The 27,024-nt window shown below is 37.5% G+C and overlaps 1 protein-coding gene across 2 annotated transcripts in view; it reads left to right on the forward strand.

Moving 5' to 3' along the window:
• Window positions 1-26,384, forward strand: part of AFTPH (aftiphilin) — a 47,275-nt gene extending 20,891 nt beyond the window's left edge. Inside the window, exons 3-10 of one of the 2 annotated variants that reach the window (XM_075203903.1) lie at window positions 4,577-4,719; window positions 7,420-7,555; window positions 8,149-8,205; window positions 10,833-10,955; window positions 15,677-15,737; window positions 17,833-17,916; window positions 21,408-21,531; window positions 25,222-26,384. In XM_075203903.1, coding sequence (XP_075060004.1) covers window positions 4,577-4,719; window positions 7,420-7,555; window positions 8,149-8,205; window positions 10,833-10,955; window positions 15,677-15,737; window positions 17,833-17,916; window positions 21,408-21,531; window positions 25,222-25,366 — 873 coding nt within the window. In that variant the 3' untranslated portion in view covers window positions 25,367-26,384. The remainder of the gene's footprint in view (window positions 1-4,576; window positions 4,720-7,419; window positions 7,556-8,148; window positions 8,206-10,832; window positions 10,956-15,676; window positions 15,738-17,832; window positions 17,917-21,407; window positions 21,532-25,221) is intronic. The other variant, XM_075203904.1, reaches the window with a different exon arrangement.
• Window positions 26,385-27,024: the final 640 nt, after the last annotated feature.

Consider the following 27,024-nt stretch of genomic DNA (forward strand, 5'->3'; position numbering starts at 1 on the left):
ATTTGCGAGGTCAGGGACAAGCCTTTTTATAGTTACATCTTTTGCATGAAACGTAGCAAATATGTTGTCTTCAATTGCAGTTATTTAGCAAATAAATATGAAATACAATGATAACATACTCCTCCTATTCAAGGACAACTTCTTGACATTTCACATTATTAAATTGTGCACATGTAGCAGTCTTCTGCTTAGATATAAAACATATTTTCCTTGTATACTCCCTAATCCTGATCCAGATAGCTAACCTGTTGTACTCTAAAGTGTCCTTGTTTTTCAGGGAAAGAAAAGTAACAGTCTGTATAATTTTTCATCTCCCAACAAAGACATAGTTACGTGAATCATAAAGGGAATATATGATGGGGTTGTGAGGGAATGGATAAATGGAATATCTAGCTAGACAAGGGAGGGGGATATCCGTTACAGCAGTGATTGGGACAGGAATAAAAAGAAAAATGGAAGTAATGGATAATTGGTGACGAAGAAAAGGAAAAACTGTGTAAATGAGATAAATAAATGAACATTCTTCTTGGGTAAAATGTTTTGTTCCCATTAAGGTGTGCACACAGATAATATCAGAGTGCCAACCGCTTACACTGGGGCAGATGCAGTACTTACCCCTTACTGATTTTGAGCTGGTACTCGGACGTAATCGTTTTTTCTGCAACTGTAAAAGTATATTCTAATAATATACTGTATTTGCAGAGTCAATGGCAATAAAGAGCAGTGATGACCAGAAGGGAAATGCTGTCTTCATTTTACTAACTAGGAGGTTCTGCTTCAAGTACTTGAAACTCCGATCACCCACCTGATCATGTTCTAATCATTCCTAAATGACTCTGCGAGACTTATCTTACTTTCTTGACGGTTCCAGACCACTCTGGAATATGGAGAATATGGAGCCTGTACGTGGATTAACAATTTAAGTTGGGTGTGGTATGCCCGACACACTGTAGACAAGCTAAATAATAACGATGAGGATAAAAGCGACAAGGTGGAAATATCCACTTACCATATAATAGACCGGCAGTTTTAATAACCTCCATATGTTAAAAGCGATGTTCCCGAATGATGTTTGTCAGACGTGACGGCACTTGTAATGGTCTGAAAACAACGCTTTTAAAGCGGCAATGGCCGGACCCACTGCCTGCTTTACATTATACAGACGGACCATTGCCGCTTTAAGAGCGGCTTTTTCAGTCAGACCATTACAAGTGACATCACTTCTGACAAACGACATTATGGAACATAGCTTTTAACATGTGGATATTTCCACCTTGTCGCTTTTATCCTCATCGCTATTAATTAATCGGTATAAAGTGCATTGGGAATATCGGTTTCGTTAAAGTGACTACCACTGTTTAAATTACTCATTATCACCTCCAAACACTCAACACCCCACCCCTTCATACATTTCAAATTATTCTCCCTCACACCTCTAACCTATTAATCAGACTTTAGCTTTTTTTTTTCTCATTTTGAAATTTATTATATCAGTCTCATACAAATTTTTTATATTTTGTGTCATATGTTTGTATGGATTTTCTGTCAGTCAAATGTGCATTAGTTATAGAGCTATATTTAATACAAGTAAATGTCACCCTATGTTTAATTATTTTAATTGTGTGATATTGTTTATTAATTTATAATGGAGTTTCAGAATTATGCATTATGGATAACAGTATATTTGGAAATGGGGTTGGTATGAGGAGCTGGGATTTGCCAGCTGATGTCCGATATGATGCCAGGCTAAAGGAGGTTGAACCATATCACAATTTATAATTTTCATCTATATATTGTATGTTTTGTCTCTTGCGTTTTAGGGTACATGTTGTGTGATCCAGTATTCATGAGAGTGACTTAATGAATAAACTTACTCATGCAGCACTAGTTCCTAGTCTATTGATAGTCTACATTTTTGTGAATATTTGTTCAGCCCTGAAAATGGCTTACTATACTGTCTCTATTCAGCAACTACATTAAAAGTATTTTAATTAACAAAACAGAATAGAAAATGTTTAAAAAAAATAGATAAAAATTAAATGTGAGAAAGGGTTGTCGGATGTGTTGTTTATGGAGGACATGTGACATGGAAGCCTACTGTGCCCATTCTATCTTATTATCTGCTTTAGAAGAAAGCAGAGAATAAATTGCGTTAAGGTTTACCGGGGGCGCCTGTCACCTACCACTGCTCTATTATTCTCAAACACACTTAAATGGATTGAATAGAGCAAAAAACGTTTGCAAAACACAAGTAAAACAAACCCAAGTATAAAGCAAGTGGGTATGCTGACCTAATAATTCCATTGTCGGACCCATTTACATGCTTTATACTAGTACTAAAATTACTTGCAATGCATGCATTGCAATACCAGTGGATATGAAGTCTTGGGTAGTCTTGTAAAGCCTCATACCCACTGATGTTCCAATACCTGCATTTACTAGATTTTTAATGCTAACCGTGAATGAAAACCCATTGGATCCAGTAAGCCCATACCAACTAGCATGTGCACTTCTGGTCAGGAGCTTTTGTGGTGCTGCCTGCTCCAATTTACTTGCATTCACTACAGGTGAACGCTTCAGGGTCAATTGACTACCCATCATTGTCCGTCACTCCTTATCCCCCCGTAAGTCAAAGCACTCATTAACCACCACATGGCAAATGCTGTCACATTTTACATAGTGTCACTGGTATTTAATGCAATACCAGATAAACAAAGGAAAACATATGCTACACTTTTCATAGTTTAAATTGTACAGCAGAAAAGGTGTTCTAAGTAGGCAGTAGTATAGTAACAGTACATACCTAACATGTTACAATTGGCTACTCATTGGGGACAACTTATTCCAAGTAAAAAAAAAAAAGTGCAAATCAGAGATTAAATGCATCCTTATTCCAAAAACAATAGTGTTAATAGATTAAAACAGTGAGAAAATGTGTTTTTGTTCTTTTTTTTTTTATTATTTTTTTTAGTTTGTCCATAGCTTCTTTTCACAAACAATAAGATACATTGTATCTGTGTAGCATATAAGACCATGCAACCCTAGAAAGCTAGATCAGTATTGTTTTAGTGCCCCTTCACAGATATGCATTGGAAACATGGGGAAAATGCATATGATGATTAACATGCACTCTAGTGATGCATTTTTAACCCATTTTACATGCGCTCTTCAAATCTATTGTATTGGTCGGTGCATATGAAATAAGGCGTGCTGCGTTCTAAAGTTTAACCACTGCGTTAACATTTTTGAATACAGTCTTGGGAATGGCTCAATTCACTCTTATCTGTCCTATTTGTTGTACACTTTTCATGTATATATTACTGTGTGAAAGTGCAAACAAAAAAGGTAGATTGGTGGGAATGTGTCCTTTTATGTGAGCTCACAGCAAATAGTACATAAAATACATTCCAGCAAGCACTAGTGCCAAACAGAGAAGCTTCTAGGCAAAATGAAATCAAACCCCAATTTTGCCTGTGTGTATGTATGTATGTGTATATATATATATATATATATATATTATATATATTTTACTGCTGTACTGAACACTGATATTCCGCAAAGCTACAACTGTATGGCAATATTACAAAATACAGTGTCTGATTTTTGTGGTGTACGACAAAGGAGAGGCAGGTGTAAAATGTGCATTCTGACATGCGTTGGGGAATAAAGGAGCCATGAATAAGTGTGAAGTTGAGGAATGTAAAATGTGGGTTTGACTAGTCCTTTTGCAGCAGCATTCGGAAGCCCTGTCACTCTGCCCGCTGTTATCACCAGTCAGGACAGTAGATGGGGGGTTCAGGAGATACATAGCAATGCCGAAGAGAACTCAACCATCTATTAATATCTTCCTTGGGTTTGTTTCATTATGTGAGACCATCTCTAGCAGTCTGTGACCCATGGTCAAAGAAATGTTCGCCTGTATATTTGTAAAGCATGCAACTTAATTTATATTTACATGTACTTCGTTTAGTTCAAGCTGCAGTTCGTGAGCCTGAAGTAACACTCCCATCATCTTCATTTCTTATGTGGAGCTTGTTATTCCATGTGTTCTTCATCTCTTGTTTGTCCATGCGAAAACGGTTTTAAAGGTGGTTTGAATTTAAAGCAGATCCGTAACCATCTATTTCGTTAGAAGCAGGAGCAATGTACCAATTTAGCAGTCTTGAAGCAGTGCACATCCCCCAGTGTACAGCATCTCCTAGATGGAGTATTGTAAATTCAATTAAAGCACAAGCATCTTTTCCCTGTATAGCTAATATTAGATTATGTCCACTGATCTAAGCTTTGTGTATATAAGAGCAGCCCCTGGAAAACCAAGGCGTTTCATGATATGTGTGTGTGATCTTTGTTCTGATAAGTATTTCTCTATGATTTACAGAAATAATTAAAGTGAAGACTATAGAAGTAAGTTCTTAAAACCAATGGTCATATCTTACATATAATAACATAACTGTGTCTATATATGCAGTACAGAAATCGTTTGTTTTGGCCTTTTTTTGTTTTAATTACACTATATATAAATGCATGTACTTATAGAAAATTATTTTAGAAATTCCTGTATTTTTCTCTCCTGTAGCACTCATTATTGAGCCGTCTTGAGAGAATTATCCAAGCCTGTTTTCCTCCTCCTCCTGTTATTGATATAGAAGAGAAGGTATGTTCTTTGGATCTTCTGCTATGCACAGAGCAGCGGGAGGAAACCTCAAAGTCTGGTACCAGGTAGGAAAAACATGATACCGTTGTACTGTTGTGTTCTCTTCTCTGAGATGGATTTGTATCTGTAGTTCTCTGTATGTATGTATGTATGTATGTATGTATTGGCGTCATAAATTATTTATTTTTGACTGTGCATAATTTACCAGTGTTTATTCATTTCCATACTTTTAATAATTTTACTGTAGAGTAAAGCTGAACTCATGCTGCAGTGTAAACCAAATTGCCTATACTTTGATCGGTGTGTGTGTGACCTCTTGTGAGCCAAGTGAAGGGAAAATATGTTCGGCCAATGCAGTCCTGTTATTTAACACAATCTGGTTTAGCTCATAAGTTTAAATATGAAGACAAACAGTAAATCAATCCAGCTCGTCTGAACTCTGAAATAAAAACAAATCTTACCCATCCAGTGTATACTACCAACACTGGTCACAAACAGAATCACAGGTCAGAGTCACAAATCCTCTCCCAACAGATTTACAGACACACTTATAAGAGATCATACCCAGATGATCTCTAATGTGTTTAACACCTTTTATAACACATGACAATGTCCCGTCTTCACCAGTCACCTTCTCACTATTATAATACACACCCAAACCAAAGTGGCTGGTATATGGTGGTTTGCCATGCCGCCACTTCTACTGCCTGCATTGTAAAATGATTTACATTTTCCATACTGCCACTTTGACCAGTGTGCGTGTGTGTAGATATAAATATATAGATATATAGATAGATATATGTATAGATGTGTATGTATGTATACGTGTGTGTATGTGTGTGTGTATGTATGTATATATATATATATGTATATATATATATATATATATATATATATATATATATATATATATATATATATATTACACACCTTTGCTATTTTCATTTAAGTATTTAAGCTGTTGTGTCACAGAAGGCAATTTTGTTTAATTAGTAGCCACATTTAGTTTAGTTATAGTTACTGTTAGTAGCATGTTGGTATTAGATTTTATAGAAAAATCCCCCCCCCCCCTCCCGTTATATTTGTATGCCAGATAAGTAGACTTGTGTAAAGGGTAAGTTCAAGGGGACATTAGTAATAATATATGTGTGTGTTTGTCCCCACTTGTCTCCTAATGGGTTGGACGAGAGGGGTCAATAACTTTCATGGCTACAGTAGTAATATTTTTGGTCTGACATAGATTACTGAGCTGCTACTTCTTCCCCCAGGATGCAGAAGTGTGTGTGCCGACACCATTCAGTGCTTTGGGGAGCTTAGATATGTTAAATGGGTCCTGGCAAAATCTGGTAGCCGTAGAGAATGTAAATAATAGGCTGGATTTTGATATGACATTGAAGAGAGAAACTTCTGCATTGAGCTATCTTACCATAAATGTCCGGCTTGTCAACACAGCAAATTATATATATATATATATATATATGAGGCATTGGGATATTTTAAGGAACTAGAAAGATGTTCATTCATTGACCTCAATAGAGATGACTCCTAAAAGTCAAACACCTTTGTCCAGCACTGATCTGGCTCTCTCTGTGTCAGGCTCCCTAGTATTTCCCATTGTTGCAGGATACCTTATTCACTTATTCATAAGGCCACAGCATTCCTAGAACCTGTACTGTGACTGTTATTTAGATGGTGATGTTATTTCTGTTGAAGCCCTTTTGAAGCTTCTAGACTTCAATCTAGCTTATGTGCATGTAGTGTGCTGATAGCATACTGTATACTCTTTATTATATTTGTTCAAATAACCACACTGGAACCTGTGTCCAAGAAATATTTTGTCCAAACTCTGGCTGTCAAGATCTCTCTCTAATCATGATTATTGTATGCAAGTTTAAAACAAACCCATTTATTTAGACAGGCGAAAAGTGTTGACCCAAAAGTGTCATGTTTTGCCTGGTTTTGTCAGATATTCTCAATATATGGGAAACAAATACAACAAATGGCTGCATATAGTCCTAAACAAATGGCAGGGTGTCACTATGCTTAAGTAAAACATTTTAACATAGACCTCTGCAAAATGATGGCATTATTGCAGGTTTTTTCTAATTATGTGGTATAAATGAGATCATTCTTTGAAATAGCGGAGATCATACTGTAAATACATAAAACTAGTGATCCTCTGTATCTACATATAGCACAATAGATGGGTAAAGCTCATTTCAGATACATTCTGCAGATCAGTAGTTTATAAATATTCACGTACAGCAAATACAGTTGAAATACATTTTTTTGCATGAACTTACATGAGTTTGACAGCTCAATGTAAGTATGATAGGTTATTTTGTTAGATTGAATTACTATTCAATTTTATTGAGTCAAATAAATATTGTTTTTAACTTAATGTTTAGCAGATGTCAGACCATACTCCTGTAAATCAGCTGCCAAAGTCTAAAGCAGGAGAGAAAGGCAGGTGGCTAAGGTAAATGGAATACTCCGTGCTGTGCAGGTGATAGTAGGTCACTTAAAAAATTAAGATATTTGTACATGTTGTATAGTTGATATTTAGATTCCATTACTTGTTTTCCTATTGCATTGTTTTAGAATGCTGGGAAGCCTTCCTTATTCTCTGAAATGCCAAATTAGAGAAAGAGAGAGTGTTCTATGGTTAGGACACCGTGGAGCAGTTGTGTAATTGGCAAGCGCTGTATACAGTGATTAGAGCTGGACAAGCTGTGAGAGCTCTCTAACGCATTCATTTTCCACAGCTTACACACAGAAGTGTTGGACATATGGACTGAACTGCAGGATATTCATGATGCCTACGGACTGAAGTACCAATGGGGAGGTTCACATAGCAACAAAAAGCTCCTGTGCTGCCTTGGAATCGACACAAGGAACATAGTATGTTCGTTCTGTCAGCGCTATTGTCTGTTTCTGAAAGCCATAGGACAGTATAAAGACACTGTAGGAAAGCAGCAAGCTGCTTCAGTGAGCCTGTACACTAGCAGTTTCTGGGCAGACCGCATGTGCTTAAAGTCAGCATTTTGGGTCGATAATCCTTGACCTTGTACCCAATTATTCCTAAAGGGTCCAGCAAACTGTTAGAAAACTATTGTGTGGCTGAAAAACATCTGTCCTAGCTGTCTACATTTTATTCTTCTTGGTAAAGGCGGCTTCTTTTTCCCTACTGGGTTCTGAAGCATAAGACACACTATGTAAAGTTATATTAATAAAGAGGAAACTTCAGCTCTGTCAATGTTGTTGCCACTGGCTTTGTAGTAAACCAAGTTATTACCAAGGATAAGCTACTATAACAAAATCCACTGGATATAAATCAATGTCTTTTATTAAAAATAAATAAATAAAAAAAAATGTTCTTGATTTTCCATAACTTAATGTTACACAATAACTGCTTCTGAAAGCTTCCTTTATCATATCATGTGTGCATGTGCTCAGCAATGTTTTGTACATTAATCACTGTATGCTTTTTATAGCTTTTTACAGGCAACAAGAAGCAACCTGTCATTGTTCCCATGTATGCAGCTGGTCTGGTAAGCTATGCTTGTTTACATCTTATGGTTAGGTGGCCATTTAGCCGTGGTCTTTACTGCCGGCATCTATAACTCTTGGTTTATTTTACATAGAAGATTACGTATGCACAACCTGCTATCAAATTGTTGCTTGCCCCTGACAAAAATCGCCCTGTGCCCCTCTGCAACTGGGACCGAACCTCGGTGTTGTATGTTGTGGGCTCTGCTACACTCACAATAGTGTCCAGTTAACTGTACAGACTTTGAAGCTTGTGAAACCTGATGCTCTCTATGCGGCTGACTATACTGTTGTGCTCCAATAGTCAGACAGACCCAACCTTCAATAGATAGCAGCAAGTGTAGCCTGTCTCGTGGAGGACTGATGGTTATAGAAGAGTGCGAAGGTCACGGATGTACCCCAAATGTGTGTTTTTATAGAGTTATGGACGTAGAGGTAGCAAAATGTGTTTGTTTGTTAAACTCGTATAGCGGTTTACTGCAGACTTTGCCACCTGTGTATATATAAGAGCAGCATGCCATGTGGTTTACAAAACCATGCATAGATATCGGCTTTCTGGAAGCCATGTAGTCTTTCTCTAAGAAGTCGATATGTGGGTAAATGAATCACTTTATGCCTACTTGCGATAGATTTGTCGTCTCAGACCCACTGTCTCTCAGACAATGTAGACAAATGGTGGATGGTAATGGTGACTGCTCGCTTCTACATGTGCCCTCATTATTGGACAGCACAAAGTTTGGTTAAGTGACAGGATCTGACTTGTTTATTCAGTGTCTGCTACTCCAGTTGCTTGAACACAGCCTGAGCACTTCCTGATTTTCTCTCTGGTGGCTGCTAGATTCCTTTTGATAGTACAGGGTATCGAGTACTAACAGTGTTCTACCAAGCTGCTGTAAGATCACGATGACTCTAGATGTAGTCTGACCCTCCATTCTCTATATAGGTTCTCCAGACTGACAAGAAGATAGTTGTTTGGAAGAGCTAAATATAAAATGGCTAAAAACATGGGTAAAATGTTAGAAAAAATAATAAAAACGGTCCCCCCCCCTACTCCGCCCACAGCTTCATAAAAGCCCATCAATCATTGTGTGATAGTGATGTGTTCTGCTTGACTGTAGCACAATGGTGCAGCTGATGACAGCTTTGATATTTGGTCTTCCATGCTCAACCCATTCCCAGCATATCTTACCCCTAAGGACATGGCTGAGGCACAAAGGGCCATGGGGGCTAAAAAAACAAAACCATTCACCTCTAAATCGCATACCTTTGTCCATGGACTTTGTCAGACCTTGTATGAAGCACACACATGTGATATCAATATACTCAGAAGAAGTAGCTGGATTGCATTTTGTGGTATCAGTAATTGTAATGTAAATGGAATTAGGAGAATGATGTAAAAGACATTTTCTCCCTATTATTGCTATTTTTCCCTCCATTAATATAAAATATATGTGTTCTATTCTATCAAAAAGAATGATGTTTTCTCTCTGACCAGTGGTGGGATGTATATTATGCAGTATTGGTGTAAGTGATACATAACATACAATCACACAGTCATTGTCTGATTGTGTTACGTTTCAAAAAGTGTTTGATCAATTTTGTCTGCTCTGTAAATGGGAACGTGGGTTGGTAGTTGCATAATGACGGCTATTTAAAAAGTTAATGTGCAGAAAATGCTTAAATGTCAGCATCGCATGCTGCTAAATTTCTCACTCTGGAGCTAGTGCTGAGTTTGAACAAATATAAGTTACACACAGATGGAAAATACGTCCACCAGAAAAAAAAAGTGTATCCTGATCGCACAAATCTTAAGGCATCAGGTACTTTTTAAAAAAAAATAAAAAATAAAATAATAATTTGATTTACTTACAACTGTCCTTCAGTAGCTGCAATAGTGACGGCTCCTGACAGGCGCATAGAAACCTGTGTCCTGGTCGGACTCGGGGCCATCTGTGCACTGCCTATACTTACCCCCCATCCTGCCTTTATAAGTGGAAGGAGCCACAAGTGTCAGATACAAGTATGTACTGGTTCTGTGCAGCGTTCCACAACACTCCTGTGTTCTCATAGATGGTAAAATTAGTGCTGGCTCCTTATTGTGTAAACCGGTGGATCATGGGCATGTCCCCTGTCTTCCCATATTTACATTGTTTTATATGACTCCTCTAGCTAAGGAAATATAATGAGTTAATGACTGGTAATGCAAAGTTAGCATTACTCTAAAAGACCAAGCAGGATCACATCTCCCACTAAGTAAAAGTTGCTCTACACAGAGAAGCGTATGTTTTACTAAACACGTGTAAGTAAATAAAGTAAAACTAATATGATACTTACAAAGAGGGTGTAGCCTCACTTTAAAGTGTTAAAAGAAAGGTCTTGCATAAGTTGTTCTAAGGATTTGTCTGACCTGTAATGATTCCTACAGCGGATGGAACTATGGTAGAAAACTGTATTGTATCAGTGTTATCCAGCTATTCTTCCTGTGCTGCTTCATATACTATTGGCCACAAGAGGGCATCTGGCATCTTGTTTTCCAAATAGCCATTTAAGTAATACTAACGTGTTAGTGTGTTTTATGTAATAATTTTATAAAAATGATAGATGTATTTCTTTCTTGATGCATTTGTAGGGCATGCTGGAACCAACGAAGGAACCTCTAAAGCCTTTATCTGCTGCAGAAAAAATAGCATCAATAGGGCAATCTTCTCCTGTTCCTCCAGATGACAACATCTGTCCTTCTGATCAGTTGCAGGTACATTATTTTACAATACACAATGGTGGCGCTTGCACTCCTTAACATGTTTCACTGCAGGAGCTAGAATGGCAGAATGTAGACTGTGCTCCAGATAATAATGAAAGTAATATATTTCCTAAACCTGTGCATAGAGTATGCTTCCAATCTATATGTTTGTGTTCAGCAGGTTACGGAATTGTTTTATAAAAGATTCTACAGAACATCAAACCAGACCCGAACTAAAACTTGAATTATATTGCATTAACCACAAGGGGTCTGAATGATAAAATCATATGTGTATTTTTAGCAATACCTCTGTAAACTGCACATCTGCAAATTCAAGTGGAATCAAGAGCCGGATTCAGTTGACCAAATCCTAAATTCTCGGCCGAACCTTAATCTTTCAATAGAGAGATAGAGATATCAATTATGTGAGCTGAACTAATAATACTGAGAATGTATTAATTCACTAGGGAGCAGTATCTCATGGTTATTAGTCAGGCAGTGCCTCTCTACTCTCTAGCAAATTGATAGGCTGCAATAAATCGATATGGATAACTAATTTATAACCTTGGATAAGTATTTCTGCATTTAATTTTGTATGATTCAGTAGAACTATAATAAACATATATAATAAAGAGCAGATAAAGCCATTATTTTCCATTACTATATATGAAAGGATGTGTTTTACCGAGCTAAATAGCATACACAGCGACTGGCGGGCTTTGCAGAAATGCATAGTGTGGATTGGTTGATTCGTAATCAGGGACAGGGTTAGTTATGTCGCAACAACATAGTCTTAGCTTTTTGACTTCTATCAAAGACCATCGGGTCAATATTAATAATAATAACAATATTGTCTTTTCTGTAGTGCTAACATATTACACAGCGCTGTGCGGTGAGGGGATCATGATGCAAATAAAATTACATAAATTGACATAAAACAGAAGGTAAAGGTAGCCTGAGTGAGCTTACAATCTAAAGTGTGGGGAACACTTGATACCTAAAGTAGAGAAATAACAGTGGCAGCTGCTGGTGTGGAAAGTGCACGTGGGTATTACAAGGCGGCAGCGGTATTAGCCGCTGATAATAAAGCAGCCAGTGTTGACTGGCATCTCTGGTGGAATGAGGAGAAACCGCAGAAGCAGGAGGCTCAAAGCATGAATCAGTCACTGTAAATTGTTTAAAATCCTTGTCTGCTGTCAACCATAACTGTTCTTCACTATTTAACTGACCCCCCTTCCTCACCTGGTGCTGGAGAAGGCTTTTGCTTTCCTGCTGCGTGGGTACTCTTGTGGGTGTTTGCCAGCTTGGGGTAGATGTGTGCCAGGTGTTTCTATTTAAATTATGCTCACTGCTACAAACCGAGCTAGGACCGTTGTTCCCCATGTTTGGTAGCTTCTGTCACCAAGGAGGCAGCAGAGATCACTAGAGATGGCAGCAACAATCACAGTTGACCTCTCCTTCAGTAGATGTTATAAACAACCTTGTGCTTGGTCTGATGACGCTAAACAGCACTACCGGTACAAAGTAATTTCCCACTGTTTTTATATATTTGTGGGAAGATAGTTATGTGGGAGGTAAGTACCCTACAGCTGTGTGTAATGGAGTAGGAAGATAATACTTTTCTGACAGAGGTGCAGTAGAATGTCTGGGTACTTTATTTTACGTCTATATGAAAGTGTTGGTGGGTACTGGTCCTTTTAGAGCTTGGCTGGTCCTCAACAGTCTTGAAAGATTTGCTCAGTATTAACGTGTAGCGGTCTTAATAGGGTGTAATGTTCCCTGTTTTTGTTCAGTATGAAACATACATACACTGAGACAAACTTATTTTGTTTCGGTCACATGTGCATATATGAACTGGTGTGCGTTGTGTGCCAGATGGGATTTTTATGTCCAGTCCAGTCCTGTATACCATTAGTAGTTTTCTTTAGGAAACCGTCTTATACTAAAGGTGCACATTTGAAAACCAACATCAAGATCCAAGAGATGCGCTCGCACTGCTGGTCAGTAAGTGCTCCGTATCTTGGCTCACTTTAGAAACAGGACAGTGACACAAAGCTGCTTACAAAATGAAAATGATATCCAATATAGCAGGGCAGATTCATATCGCTGAACAATGAATGTAAACTGTACTTGATATAAACACATGATTGAAGAGTGCAGGAGGATCCCAGAGAGATTCAGTAACAAGACTATGTACAAGTCACTCCAATTAAGTAATCATAAGGTGTAAACCCCCTTTAACAGAAATGTGCTGGAAATGTTGTTGAACTCACAAATGTCACCATCACACCTGACCAGAGATTTCACTGCAATTATGAAGGAATATAGCCTGAAATGTTAAACCAGCAGTGTCCGCTATCTGATAGCTTTAAGCTAATATTAATAAACTTGCCGTGGATAGTCGGGAAAAGGCAGAATAAGGCATATTAATGTCATACCTCATATTAGAGAAGTTTGTAATAAGCTTTGTTGTCCTGTAAATGCAATTTAGTATTGTTCCACATTTGTTGCTGGAATTATACTTCCAGCTAAATCCTTTGAAATAGAACTTGTTTGACCAGAAAAGCTTTTGTTTTCTTTTGTGTGCCAAATTAAATAAACAGTTATTGGAATCGCTCCCCACCAATTTTGTTAATGGCAGTGAATAAAGGGGCATATTCAATTGTCCTCGTTACCCGCAAAAGTAACGCGGATTGCTCACCATTACCGTTATTACAGTACCTGTAACGCCGGCTTTCAGCTCGCAACTCCCTGAGCTGCGAGCTGAAATCCGGCTTAGAATTACCGTAATACCGCGTTACTTTTGGAAGTAACACGGACAATTGAATATGCCCCAAAGAGTCTGAATTCTGGGGAACAATGTATTTAAAGATTTATTCGTGACAAAGTCTGAGAGTATCCTGAAAAAAATAGGATACATGGATTCCTGGTAAAGAGCAAATGCAAAATGTTGATATTTATTTCAAAATAATTTCCTATTTAGAGACTGTAATTGCTTTCCATAAACAGAGCTTCCTAGTAACATGCAAGCTATGATCAAACGATGGGTTGCAAGATGCCATTTGAAGCATAGTAGTTTGGCTTTATCGCTGCTGCAGTCTTATGAATATTTAAAACGTCATTCTCTGAATTTAGAAGACCTAATTTTGCATTTTGTTTCTGTGTTTGGCATCTGACATTTACATGTGGAATCTACATCTTCTAACCATTATTGGGTGCACCATAATGATCGTCACTTTGATACCATTGCAGTGAATTTTGCATCTCGCTGTATAACATGTATGTTGCGGTATTTTATCCATGTTAACGGTATGCAGATGGTGAAATTGACTGCGGTATGCCATCCTGCTGACTGTCAGATATGCAAGAGTTCAGATGACCACAAACTGCTCTTTACTCACTTTTTTCTGGCCCATCAACCTTCAACTGATCTGTTCTGTCCACATTAGTCTTACAGTAGATCATAAAGATAAAACCTGTGCCATTCAAAATGTTTACCTAATTAAAATTCTGGGTGCCACAACTTACTTTACTAACTTCTGATATTGGAAGTAGGACGTCAGCCCTAAATCAGTAGTTGTATAACATGGATGTTCCTGCCATTTGGCAAACATGTGAATTTATGATACTCTTTAGCAACGTCCATAAGCATGGAAACAAACTGAGCTGCAACAACTGTTTCCATGATTACAAAGGTCATAACTGCTATATATATATATATATATATATATATATATATATATATATATATATATATATATATATATATATATATAATCATTCCTGCCAAAATTTCTTCCAACTGAGGATTTGGAGCAGAAGTCCTATTTTAAAGGATCTGGAGTTATTGTCCGGGTGTCTTCATCTTTTATATTTGAATAGGGTTACCATAGGTCATGAAAGAAAATATCCACATAAGACAACCATTTCAACTTTGGAAGTGGGATTATTTTTCTATATGTCTATTCATTTTCAGGTTTTTTTTTTAACTTAGAATTTTTTTGTTGTGGAACAGATAAAGGGACTAGTGCCTATATTAGTTAAAAGTGGGCATGGGATAGACAAAGCGAAATCTCATCCTGTGATTTTGGGATGGAGTGAGAGGAACACAACCGTTTTGGAGACTGTACTATGATTTATTATTGGAATATTATAATATGCATTATAGATAAATGTACTCATAATACTACATCTAAAAAACAAACTGGGTGTCATTTTCATGCTTATAAAAGAGAAAAGCCGGTTCTTACAACCTACGTTTCTATATCATTGTGAAAAGTAGTTGAAATAGAGGGTTATCCACCTGTTCACCTTTCATTTCTGCATAATGATCATAGACATCCATCCAGGTTATTGACCATGATTCCACATTCTCTGTATTTGTTTACTGACCATGTGTTCAAAATTATATGTATGTAGTATATAAGGCTGGCAACTTGTGGACAGTCACCCTCATTTTTACCTGCCCCCAATTCTGTTGAGGTCTATTGAATAGGATCGGATGGATTGGATCCTGCAGCACTGAGCTGTAGAGCTGTAATCAGCTGCCAGCTTAGGTAATGGTAGGGATGTTTTGGGCGGGAGCCGCATCCTTTATTTGCTAATTGGGGGAGGCAGGTAAAAATGAAAGTGGGGTCAACAAAGTGCTTGGCTCATTTTAACGTATGTACAGCAGTTAAAGTATAACCTTAACTAACAAAATATTTAACATTAATCTGCATCCTTTCTTGCAGGAATCCCTCCCACCTGTCCAGTTTGACTGGAGTAGCAGCGGCCTTACCAACCCCCTAGATGGTACGTCCCTCCGTAGAGCCTCTAGCAGCAGAGCTAGACATAAGGAAGCATCTTCTCCCTGCTGACCTTCTCCTCTGTCTTGTTAGTGTTCTCTGGGAAATTCAGGCTTTCTTTCCTCTGTCCCATCTCAGCATGAACAGTTTGGCTGAAATGGTTATATACCAACAGAACCCAATTGTGAGAAGTGTTCAGTTTTACAGGTTTAGGAAGATCAGTGGAAATGTTTGGGTTCTAATTAGTAAGTTCTCTGTGAAATATTAAAGTTAGCCCATTTATAACATAATACATATGCTGGCAGCTAATTTAACACTTTGGTCCGTTTTCACATTGTTATTTATTTATTGACTTATTACCAGTTGAAGAACAAGGTATGTCTGTACAGTTTGGTTATTTTTATTTTTTATGTACCTTCTTTTTGCTATATTTCTTATGCTGTCCTAAATTTTCTCAGTCTTTAATCTATTTACTGCTCCAGGCCTTATTTACCAAGCAGTGCTGAGCTGTTTGGCATCTTCCAGTTCATTCAAACTGTGTGCCACTAAGTAATATGACTGTATCCGCAGCCTTTACTATCTGTGTTTTCTGGAGACCATATAACTTTTCTCCAGACACCTCAATTCCGTGATCTGTTTGAGTAACATAATAAACATTTTTCTTAAAGGAATAGCCCACTTTTATGGACTTTTATATCAAATTGATCAGTTTTCCCAAATTCCCTGCCCACAGAGTGTATCAAACATTACCTATAAGGTCTGGGGGCTGGCATGTATGGTCTCCATATGTCTGCACCCACTGTCATGTTATGAATTCCTGTCCAAGTACAAAAATTCCCCTTTACACATTATATTGATCCTTCTAGAGCTGAACTAGTGGAAATAATAAACAGTGAGGTTTTTTTATTTGTAAAAATTATCCTTTGGATCGTTAAAATATTAGTATTTGACTATTCCGTTTATATTAGCTTTTTGCTTTTTTCATATTATCTCTTTGATCATCAATGCCCATATTAATGGTGACTATCCCCTTGCGGTGGTCTGCAGGACACAGTCTCTTGTATGTCAGTCAATGAAGGAAAGCCTGAATGCACAGATTTCTTTCTTTTTCTGTTGTACGGTGTATTGTTGTTTCAGCCAATCCATCTTGCTTCTTTTTTTGTATTTGATCTTCAAACTCATTTTAGTTTGTTGACGGGAAACAGTTCAGTTAATTTCCTCGGTTAATTGACCATTTGGGTTCAGTTGTGCTAATATTAGAGTTATTTAAATATTAGCCTTTTAAAAAAGCAGTATTTATTTCCATTATGCCAGAACTAAATTCACTGATTATGTCTACTGTTGTGGAGTTGTATATTTAAAATAATAATTGGGGAGCTCCCAAATGGTGCATTAGAAACCTGTGCAATTTATTTATTCTTTTGCTGACCTATTATAGAGCAATTAGTTTGCACCAGAAAGGTTCTTAATGTTTTATATGTATGAAAAATAGCCACATAAACTGCCCACTGTCTGCTGTGCCATCCATTTAAAGGACACCCGCTGCTTACACTCCTTGGAGGCAGTGATATTGTTGTCCCACAGCAATGTTCATGAGAGAGTAGCCTATTATTTATGAGGAAATGTGACATAATGGAGGTATTAAGAACTAGTGACATCATCAGGTCATGCCTGAGTGATGTCACTAGTGAATTTACGGGCTGCATTAACATCGGGGTACTGCTCATGGGTAGGTAACAGCTATAATAAGCACTAGTTACAAGCAGGGAATATTTCCCGTACATTTATTCACAGTAAACAGTATACACTGGATTGTTTCCCTTTAAACAGTAGAATTGTGTGTTTATTTTCTCTTTAATATGTTTACCATGAAGCAAATATACAGCACTTTATATCTGCTGGAGATCTGTGTCCTATGGTCTTGAATTCTATACTGTGAGTTTCCACCATATTTTCAGTTATTCTTGCCAGTAACTATGTAAGCAGTAGGTATGCTGTGACTAGTGATAACTTGCATGTTTAAGTGTGTGTCTTACCCCCTTTTTACACACAAACCCCATCCCCTGGCTTACCTTCTTTACGGCTGAATTCCACCACGGAAGCTAGTGGAGGGTCCACTCTTCTGAACCTTGATTTCTTTGGGCCCGTGGATGACAGTGGCTTTAGCAGCACCACCACTATCCCAGGTCAGCTGACTGTTAGAATGGTTGCATTAGAAAGCATGAGCAATTCACTGTGGCTTTCCTACAAACAAGACACTTGCTCACGGTTTTTTGTCTCTTGTGTGTAAATATGATCACTGAATGTCGCAAGCACCTTCAGTAGGACTCTGCGTTCCCACGCTGCTTTTACCACAGCGGAACAGATTTAAAAATGGAGTGTGGCTTTTGTAAAAGTAGGTTAAATGACCATTTTTATTATTAATGGGGGTTTACAAATCTTCAACTACATTGAGCATTCATGATGTCTGCAGAAAATGGTTATTATATGCAATCCACCTGTTCTAAATTATATTCTATACCTTCTAACTAAACAATAATAAAGTCATGCAAACAAATTACCCTGATTGCTATATTGTAATTCATTGCTTTCAGACAGTGATTCTGTGGTTTTGCATGTTCGTGAATTCTTTTCAGAAAAATGTTCAGCTATAAAAAAAAAAATTTTTTTTTTTTTTTTTTTTTTTTTTTACAAAAAGAAAACAGCACAGTTATTGTGTACTTTTATTTTTACTTGCTCTGGGTAAGCTGGTAAAGGTGCTTCTTCATATTTGGACTTGTGAGCATTCTGGAGCCTATGTTCTAAAACACTGGTGTCTGTAATCATGTGACTGTACGGTATGCAAAAGTTCATCTCTATCACTACAGTACGTTACATTTTAACACAGGAATCCTGGCAGCATTGCAATAAAATAACCTGAATAAATATTTTCCATCTTAATCATTATAATCTCTTGTGCCCTCTCTGTATTTAAAAAAAACAAATCTCATCTATGAAAAAAAACTGATGTCATCCTACATAATGCATCTATTAATGGATCCTTTCCATTGGTATAGTTATCCTTCAAGGAAGTTAAGATAGTAGTTGCTTTTCTAATTAGGCAATTTCCAGCATACAATATCTATGTACAGCTCTATAAACTACAATCACTTTTAAGTTTACAACATACAATTCAGAGACTCCTCTGTATGACATAATTTCAATTCGAAGTTGTTTAGCTTTATTTATTTTTTTTGCTACATTGCAATCTATTATAAGAGGATAAATCTGAAAATCGGTGGTAATAAGAGGAAGAAAACATTGTCTAATTACAAGAAAAGGAAGACGAGATGAAGTGCAGCAGTTTGCTAGGCAACACTGGCCTAAGTCATAAACCCTTCTCTTAGTTAATTGCTACTCATTAAATGCTCTTAGCAAGACTACACTATTTTAAAGCTCACTCCAACTTGGTCTCTCTTTTTTAAGATATTTTGGATTGTGTCCTTGTTTTAAATCCTGGAGGAGAGAGATTATTCTTTTAGGCTCTTATATCATGTTCCAAAAAGTCAGGCAGCACATGTAAAATACTGCAGTCTAGGGATCAGTTAATCCCTATTACCAATGTGAATTTGAGATAAAGATACCTGTATGTTTTTGATCATATTGTAAACAAGATTTCCTACAGCAGATAATCAGAAATCACCCATTCATTTCCAAATATGATGATTGGTTAAAACAAGCGTTCTAGCTGTATTGTTTTGTTTTTAATAAAAGCGAACTGCTGGGACATTTCTCTGGGGGTTGCCCTGTTATCCCACTCACATTACTAACATGTTCACTAATACACTGGTTTTCAACTCTCCGGGAACTTCTAGGCACTTTGATATATCCTAAAAACAATCACTCTTAGCTCAGCGGCAGCGTTTCAGAAACCCTGTTAATGGAAGATGAGACATTGGCAGATCTAGTTTCAGAAACAATAGTTAACAATAATAATGCAATGTTTTCCACACTAACACACAATGTTTTACTTGTTTCTGGGAAAGTCATGTGTCAGAGCTTGCTGAACATTTGGGAGTGGTTTGTTTGGGGGGTTTATTTGGTGTACAAATGGCCATGCCTGGGAACTCGCAGGTTGACCTACAATTATCTACGGGACTATATTCAGGGCTGTAAAATGCTGGGTCACTTACTCTGCCGTACACTAACTGATTGTAGTAATGTAATCCATGCAGTGCTGGGAATTATGTATGTTAACATGAGAATAAAAACATATATGGTATAGTCTCACCATAGCCCATCGCCAAGCAGATATATCACAGTGCATTCACTTTATCAGTACAGAGATGATATTCTACAGTTAGTAATACCTGAACAAGGGGAGTATGTAGTGGAACAACCTTTTATATTGGTCAGCGTGTTATGGAAGTTCCCAGGCATGCAGCAGTAGCTGTCTAGCGGTGCTTTGGTTGCTATCATCCAATATAGTTACATGTTTAAAGACTAAATAATGTACCTTGGATTTCATCGTGCTGTGTGCAGCTGTGTTTTAATGGCTTTGCTGGTGAAGGGTCTTTAATCTATCAGCATCCTTGACATACTCCTCTAGAACCAAGAAGACTGGAAGGTCAAAGCGGAAACTGCTCCGAGTGTGCATATTCAGACCACAAAGTTGGCTATGCTGTCTGAACACTACAGTATACAGACAAAAGTAAAATTGGATCTGGTTCAAATTGTGATGTCTTGGCTAGTTTATCATTTAAACAGTATACTGATGCTGTATATTAGACAGTATATTAATTGTACAGGTACTTATGTTATAACAGTTAGATTAGAACAACACATTAAATACAGTGGAAAGGATAGATTATTTCCCCTCTGATTGATTTTTAGTCTCTTATAGTTCTGCTTTTTCCACAATTGCTCAGATTTTCCTACCAATGGGCTGAGTTGCTTCTCCTTGCAGAGTGAAGGGGAATGATTTGCAGAAAGGAAGAAACACAATTAGTAATAGGACAGTGCAGTGATGGAGGCTGTCTGCGGTGCTCTCTTTAGTCCATAACATGAAAAATGTAATGAAGTCCTTTACCTTAATGTATTACTGAACAAATCCCTTCTTATGGAATTGGAACCTGGATGTAGGTGGTGGTAGTGGTCCTTTTTAATACAATACTGTAGCCTCAAGCATTAATTGTTTCCTCATCTTCCAAAGAAACCTCTTTACAGATAAACCTGATTACCAGTCTGTGTTAATTTGTTGGTGTCCTTAATGCTTCAGCAAGCTTATGTAGTGGCTAGTCTTACCTTTATAATTGAGTGGTTTAGTGTGTCCTACCTCTGTAAATATCTGAGTGTATTCATTGTACATTTATTGGACTTCCTTTAGTTTGTCAATGTGTTCAGGCAATTGTGTCAACAAATGTTTGTTACACTAATCAAACTGAAGATGACTGGTTCAGTCGCATGTAGTGGATTTCCTTTTCCCTCTGAAGATAAATATGAAGATGCCGGTTTAATCTCTAGTGCTATAGCAATATGCAAATGCATATCTGTAATTGGTGGTTAGGAGTAACTGTCAAGTCTGATATTTTGTAACGAAAGCACTCAGGTATTTAAACAAGTGTGAGATTTTTGGTGTATGTGTGTTGAGTGAGGGGACTCATCTCTGCCGTCACTGATTATCATTTTATACTACAAGGTGTGGATCCCGAGTTGTATGCGTTGACAACATCAAAAGTGGAATGCTCCAGTGCCAGCAACAAAGTGACTGACGCATTTGCAAGACTCATGTCTACAGCAGAAACCACAAGCACATCTGCAAGGTAAATGAGGGGTCTCTCTAGTTTGTTAGCTGCCCTGTACCTGCAACGAATCTCGTCCAAGTGAATTTCACCGCCTAAAAAAATGTTTGCGTATTTAAGATATCCTTAATGGGCTTGATTTGGTGCCTGAAATTGTAATAACAAATAGTTTTAAACACACATTCTTCAACATACAGTGACAAGGCTATGAGATACTGCTAAGCTAGCAGTACATGGGCTGATAGTGTCACCAGGAACAGTACACAATTTGGCTTCATGTAGGTGGTGATATATTACAAGATGCAGCCCGTTGCCCTGATATCACTGCAGATACTTGTGTGGCTAACATTAGAATGCTGGGACAATTTCTCTGCTTCTCCCTCATATGCATAATATGTAGGTAGCAGAGTAAATTAAAGTGAACCAATACATTTGTAAATAAGATACCTTGTAGTGTTGAATTAAGTAATGTTTGTTCTGAGTCCCCTTTAATGTGGGTATGATTTGGACTCAAATGTGTTCATGTAAGACATCTGTGTCTGGGATTCTCTTCCACAGATAACTTGGATGAGATTATAATATTCAGCCAAACTGTTTTTAAATAAACAATACAGTGTGGAAAATATTTGTAATCTTGATTCAGTTAAATTTCTTTGTGACACTTGTCTGCGATATTCCATCTTTAATCTGCAGCTGTTTCATTATTGCAGCAATACTTATGCAGATTTATACTACGCTGGTGCAAGGGGAAGCCTGTGTGTATACAGTAACCTGAATCAGTAGTAGTTGGCTTTCTTTCTCCTCTTGTCCTGTAAAAATAGACTTCTCCCCATGTTATGTGCTTTCTGGAAAGTTATATGTTAGTTTATTACATAACAGTTAGTAACAAACACCTTTCAAATGTTGCACTTTATGGTATGATATATCTATATGTAAATTGTTTTTTTTTTTTAAATTGATTTTTTTTTTTAAGGTGTAAAATTACATTGAATTCCAAATTGCAAATTAATTGACTAGGAAAAAATGAATGACATGTATTTTTCTCATCAGTAGTAGTTTATGGATTGCAGTACCTTTTCTCTAGCCTGGAACTGCAGCCCTGCATTCTTTCAAATATACTGTAAGGCTGTTGAACCTAATTGGTGTAGTGATCAGTTTGTTGTTTTGTCTGTGGAGCAGTCTAGTTGTTGTCCAAATGCTTCCTATAGACATCAGTTTCAGTGGGCTAGAAATAAGGGAGTGCGCTATTACTTTACCTCTGTTATGGATGAGAAATGTCCTAGCAGATCCAACATAATAAAATATATTATTGTCCTTGATGACTAGTGTTATGGATAACTTGGCTGTGTATACATGTAGTCACACAACTCAAATGATATATACACATTACTACTCTTAATATAATATTCAGAATAGCTGTGATTACCTTGCTATGTCAGTGAATACAATTCAGTGTAAAAATAATCCACATGTGAATATGTCTAGTCTTTGACCTTAAGTAAAACAACCCATTCCTGTCCACACAGTATCCTAATAACCTTCAAGTCATTATTCAACAGAAAGGGTGGTATTCCTGTCATGTGATCAACCTGAGCTGTCATTATTATGCCCGTCATACAGGCTTGGGAGTATAATGATGTCATGATATGTATCGTATGGCCAATAATGTTAAGCTTTGACATACACACATTTTATAGACCATACAATGTTAACACTAAACATTTAAACATTGTTTGCAAAACAGATGTAAAGTAACAATATATATATATATTAGTTACTCTTTTCCTAAAACATATTTGCAGTACATTGAAAGGTAATAAACAAGTGTATTAATGTGACCTTGTTGCTAAAAAGACTAAGCCAATAGTTGTTTCTTTGCTTTGTGTCTGAGTTGTCAACTTGCATACTGTGCATCTAATACCTTATTACAGCCATCTTTTAAGGGGCTGAAAGTTATATCCTGCTTGCACTTGTTGGATTCCTTGGTGGGTTTGCACCAAAACTAACCCTGTTGTTAGTCTCTGTGGCAACCCAGAATGAGTGAATGCTTTCCATGGCTCACTAATGCAACATCCTCATTTGACTAGACAAGAAGCCTCCTGTTAATATCTTCACTACATTCAGTGCTTGGGATGAACTTCCTTATCTGTTGGAGCTCTGTTAGCAGGGTCAGGTCATGACTGCATAACCAGACCTCATGCGATTGCATCTAACATTCATTTCATTCCAAATCTGTTGGCCCCTCATCAGATGTACATCAGGATCGTTTTGCACCCAATTTGTTCTAAACCTGCTCAAATCACAATGTGTATGGGAACTTTAAGTCACTCTGTGACAGATCCGGAAGTCATTAGCTAACTAAGCCCATTAATATACTGAAGAGACATCTGAATCTCTCAAGTTTGGATAAAATTTTTAGCGTAACATATTAAAATTCTTAGTAAGATGCATTCATATGTTTTTAGATTATGTATCTTCAGCAGTGACCAATTGACAAACTAATGATTCATATTAGTCTCATTTTAGATTTCAGAAATTTGAGGTATCTTCGTACAGTATTGCAGGATTATAGTGCATGTATAAAATTAACATGTTTCAGTGTGGGTTGTGGGACTGTTTCTGATTTCAGGAATGTTACTTAGTTTAGTGATATATACTACATGGCCAAAAGTATGTGGACAAACCTTCTAATTAGTGTGTTTGGCCATTTCAGCCACACCCATAGCTAATGGTGCATACAATCAAGCCTATAGCCATGCAGTCTCCGTGGTCAACCCTAAGTAGAAGGGTTTGTACTGAACAGCACAGGAACTGTTCATTGGGAGCTCATGGATTGGGGTTAAATGGCCAAACAGACACACACAAGATTCAGATTACCATGCGCCGCGCCAACTAAAGTGGTGTAGAGCACAGAGCTATTGTACTCTGAAGCAGAGGAAATGCGTTATCTGGAGGGACATATCGCGTTTGTCTTCTGGCAGTCTGACGGGTGAATCTGAGTTTGGCGGATGCCAGGAGACTGTTTCCTACCTGAATGCATACTGGCAAATGTAAATTTTAGTGAAGGAAGAATAATGTCTGGGACTGTTTTTCATGGTTTGCCCTTGGCCCTTAGTTCCACTAAGGGGAAATCTTAATGCTACAGTATGCAATGACATTCTAGAGAATCATGTGCTTCCAACATTCTGGCAACAATTTGGGGGAGTCCCTTTCCTATCTCAGCATGACATTGACTCAGTACACAAAGCAAGGTCCATCAAAAAATGGTTTTCCAAGTTTGTGGAAGAACCTCTATCCCGTCAGACACCTTTGAGATGAATTGAAAAGCAGACTACAAGCCAGGCCTTATTGTCCAACATCAGTGCCCGATCTCACTAATGCTTATATGGCTGAATGTATGTGAACCCATGTAGCCATGTTTCAAAATCTAGTAGAAAGCCTTCCCAAAAGAGTAGAGGCTGCTATAGGCATCAAAGCGGAGACCAACTCCATATTAATGCCCATTGTTTTGAATTGATATGTTGGACACAAATGGATGCCCTGTTTGGTTGTCCACATGCTATTGGCCATGTAATGTATATGGTTTGATCTGGATGCAATACTTGGTAAACTCCTGTGCATAAGTCATAGATGTATTTTGTCCCAGCTGCAAGTGCTAGATGCATATTCTGTTTGATTAACACACATTCTACTTTGTCTTGTTCTTCACAGGAAACCTAGAATGGATGAGAACCTTAGTGAAGAGGCTGCTAAAGTCATTGCCAGCCTCCCTGACCTATCTTTCATGCATGCTAAGGTGTTAATGTTTCCAGTCTCATTAACACCTTCAACAAGTTCTCAACACAAGGTAGACTGATTACTCCAAAATGGGGGGAAAAAATAAAATAATCCAAATTGCAATGGGTGTTTTATATCCAAACTTTTTAAAGAGGATTAAAGTGTTCTTGCTGTTACATAAAATCACTTTAGCTGATTTGTTGGTAAGCAGCACTGCAAAGGGTATATACAGTCTAATGTATATTTCAACACTGAATACTCCATTTATATGAGAAATCTTCAAATTAATTTGTATATAATAAAAAGGGGAACTTTTTTGTTTTTGATGTGCTGGGGTACATACACTGGTGGATCCTTTCTTACAAAATCAAAAAATTGAAGAGACAAAAGTGAACATGCAAAACCTTCACTGCCTGTGAGCCTGTCCTGGTGACATTATTTCCTCCCAGTTGTATCCAAGTTGTTGTACTGTTACATTTAAATGTTCAGTGTTTTGTTCATTTTGTGTTAATTTAAATTTAACAGATGTGGAGCTGAAACTGCAAAATTTGTTTTAATCTATTTCCTGCCAGCTGCAATTTAGCCGGCAATGGACGGGTTAGAGAATCATCGGCCAGGGCAGGTTGCATTGCAGGGTTTTTACAATCAAATCATCAATTCATGTCCATGCGGGGTCTGTCCTGTACCATTCCTTTCTGTGTGTGGACAATGACATTGCAGGTGATTGGGGGCTTAATCAGCTAGATTTGGGTTAAGAAGGACCAAAATAAAATGATTGTGACTATGAAGAATTTGATTACTGTTCTTGTTTAGTTTAGTTTTTGTGTGTCTATTGTTGTACCACTAGCCTTCTGATTTGCACAGTGTAAAAAGAGCATAATCATAGGTAGCTATGGTTTAGGCTGTACATACATTGAAGACTTTGGGATGTAAATTTATGGGAAAATTCCTATGGAAAAATAAAAAAGGCAAATGTGATCTGTAGCAGCAAGGTCCAACTGCATGCCCAAGTTCTTTTTAAATGTAAGCGTGTACATTCTCTTTTAGCTTACACAAGAATAAAAAGATAAATAAAATTAATTTGTTTTGGCTTTTTACTGGTTGTTTTATTTTTTTCTTACCCTGAAAATGTTTTACATTTGTGTTTCGAGTGGTTTGAATGCAGCATTTACAATTAGGTAACAGCATTTAATTGTTCAATGATTAGGAGCAGAACACTTGTTAAGGTGGTTGGTGCAGCTCCAATCTCATATCCCGATGTAAAGGGAGACAATGCATCAAAAAGCTAGTTCAGTTCCCAATGTGCCCCATAACTACTAAAGCTGGGTACACACTACAGAAATTTTGACCAACTTTTTATGCCGAGCGATTTTACATGTGATCGATGGTCCGATCGCTCGGTCCATGGACTGCATACACACTAGCCTTGTTTAGGACGATAAAGGGAAGAGCGGACGTCCCTTGAGCGACTTTTTACAGCCATGTTGTCGTGAGCAATGACTGTAATTTCATACTCACTGTTGTGGATCGGTCAGAAGTTTATACACACTACACAGCGGAAACGAGATTGGAACGAAAATATTAAACGGTACGACCAACCAAATGAGGCGACAATCGTCCATTTGGGCAGACTTTCCACCATCGTGTCACTGCACACACTGACCCGACTTTTGAACGAGCGGTCGTATGTCGGCTGATTTAGCCGATTTATTGGATGAAAACTGTGTAGTATGTACC

Source organism: Mixophyes fleayi, chromosome 3 (assembly GCF_038048845.1).
Source record: "Mixophyes fleayi isolate aMixFle1 chromosome 3, aMixFle1.hap1, whole genome shotgun sequence".
In the NCBI taxonomy this organism is placed as follows: domain Eukaryota; kingdom Metazoa; phylum Chordata; class Amphibia; order Anura; family Limnodynastidae; genus Mixophyes; species Mixophyes fleayi.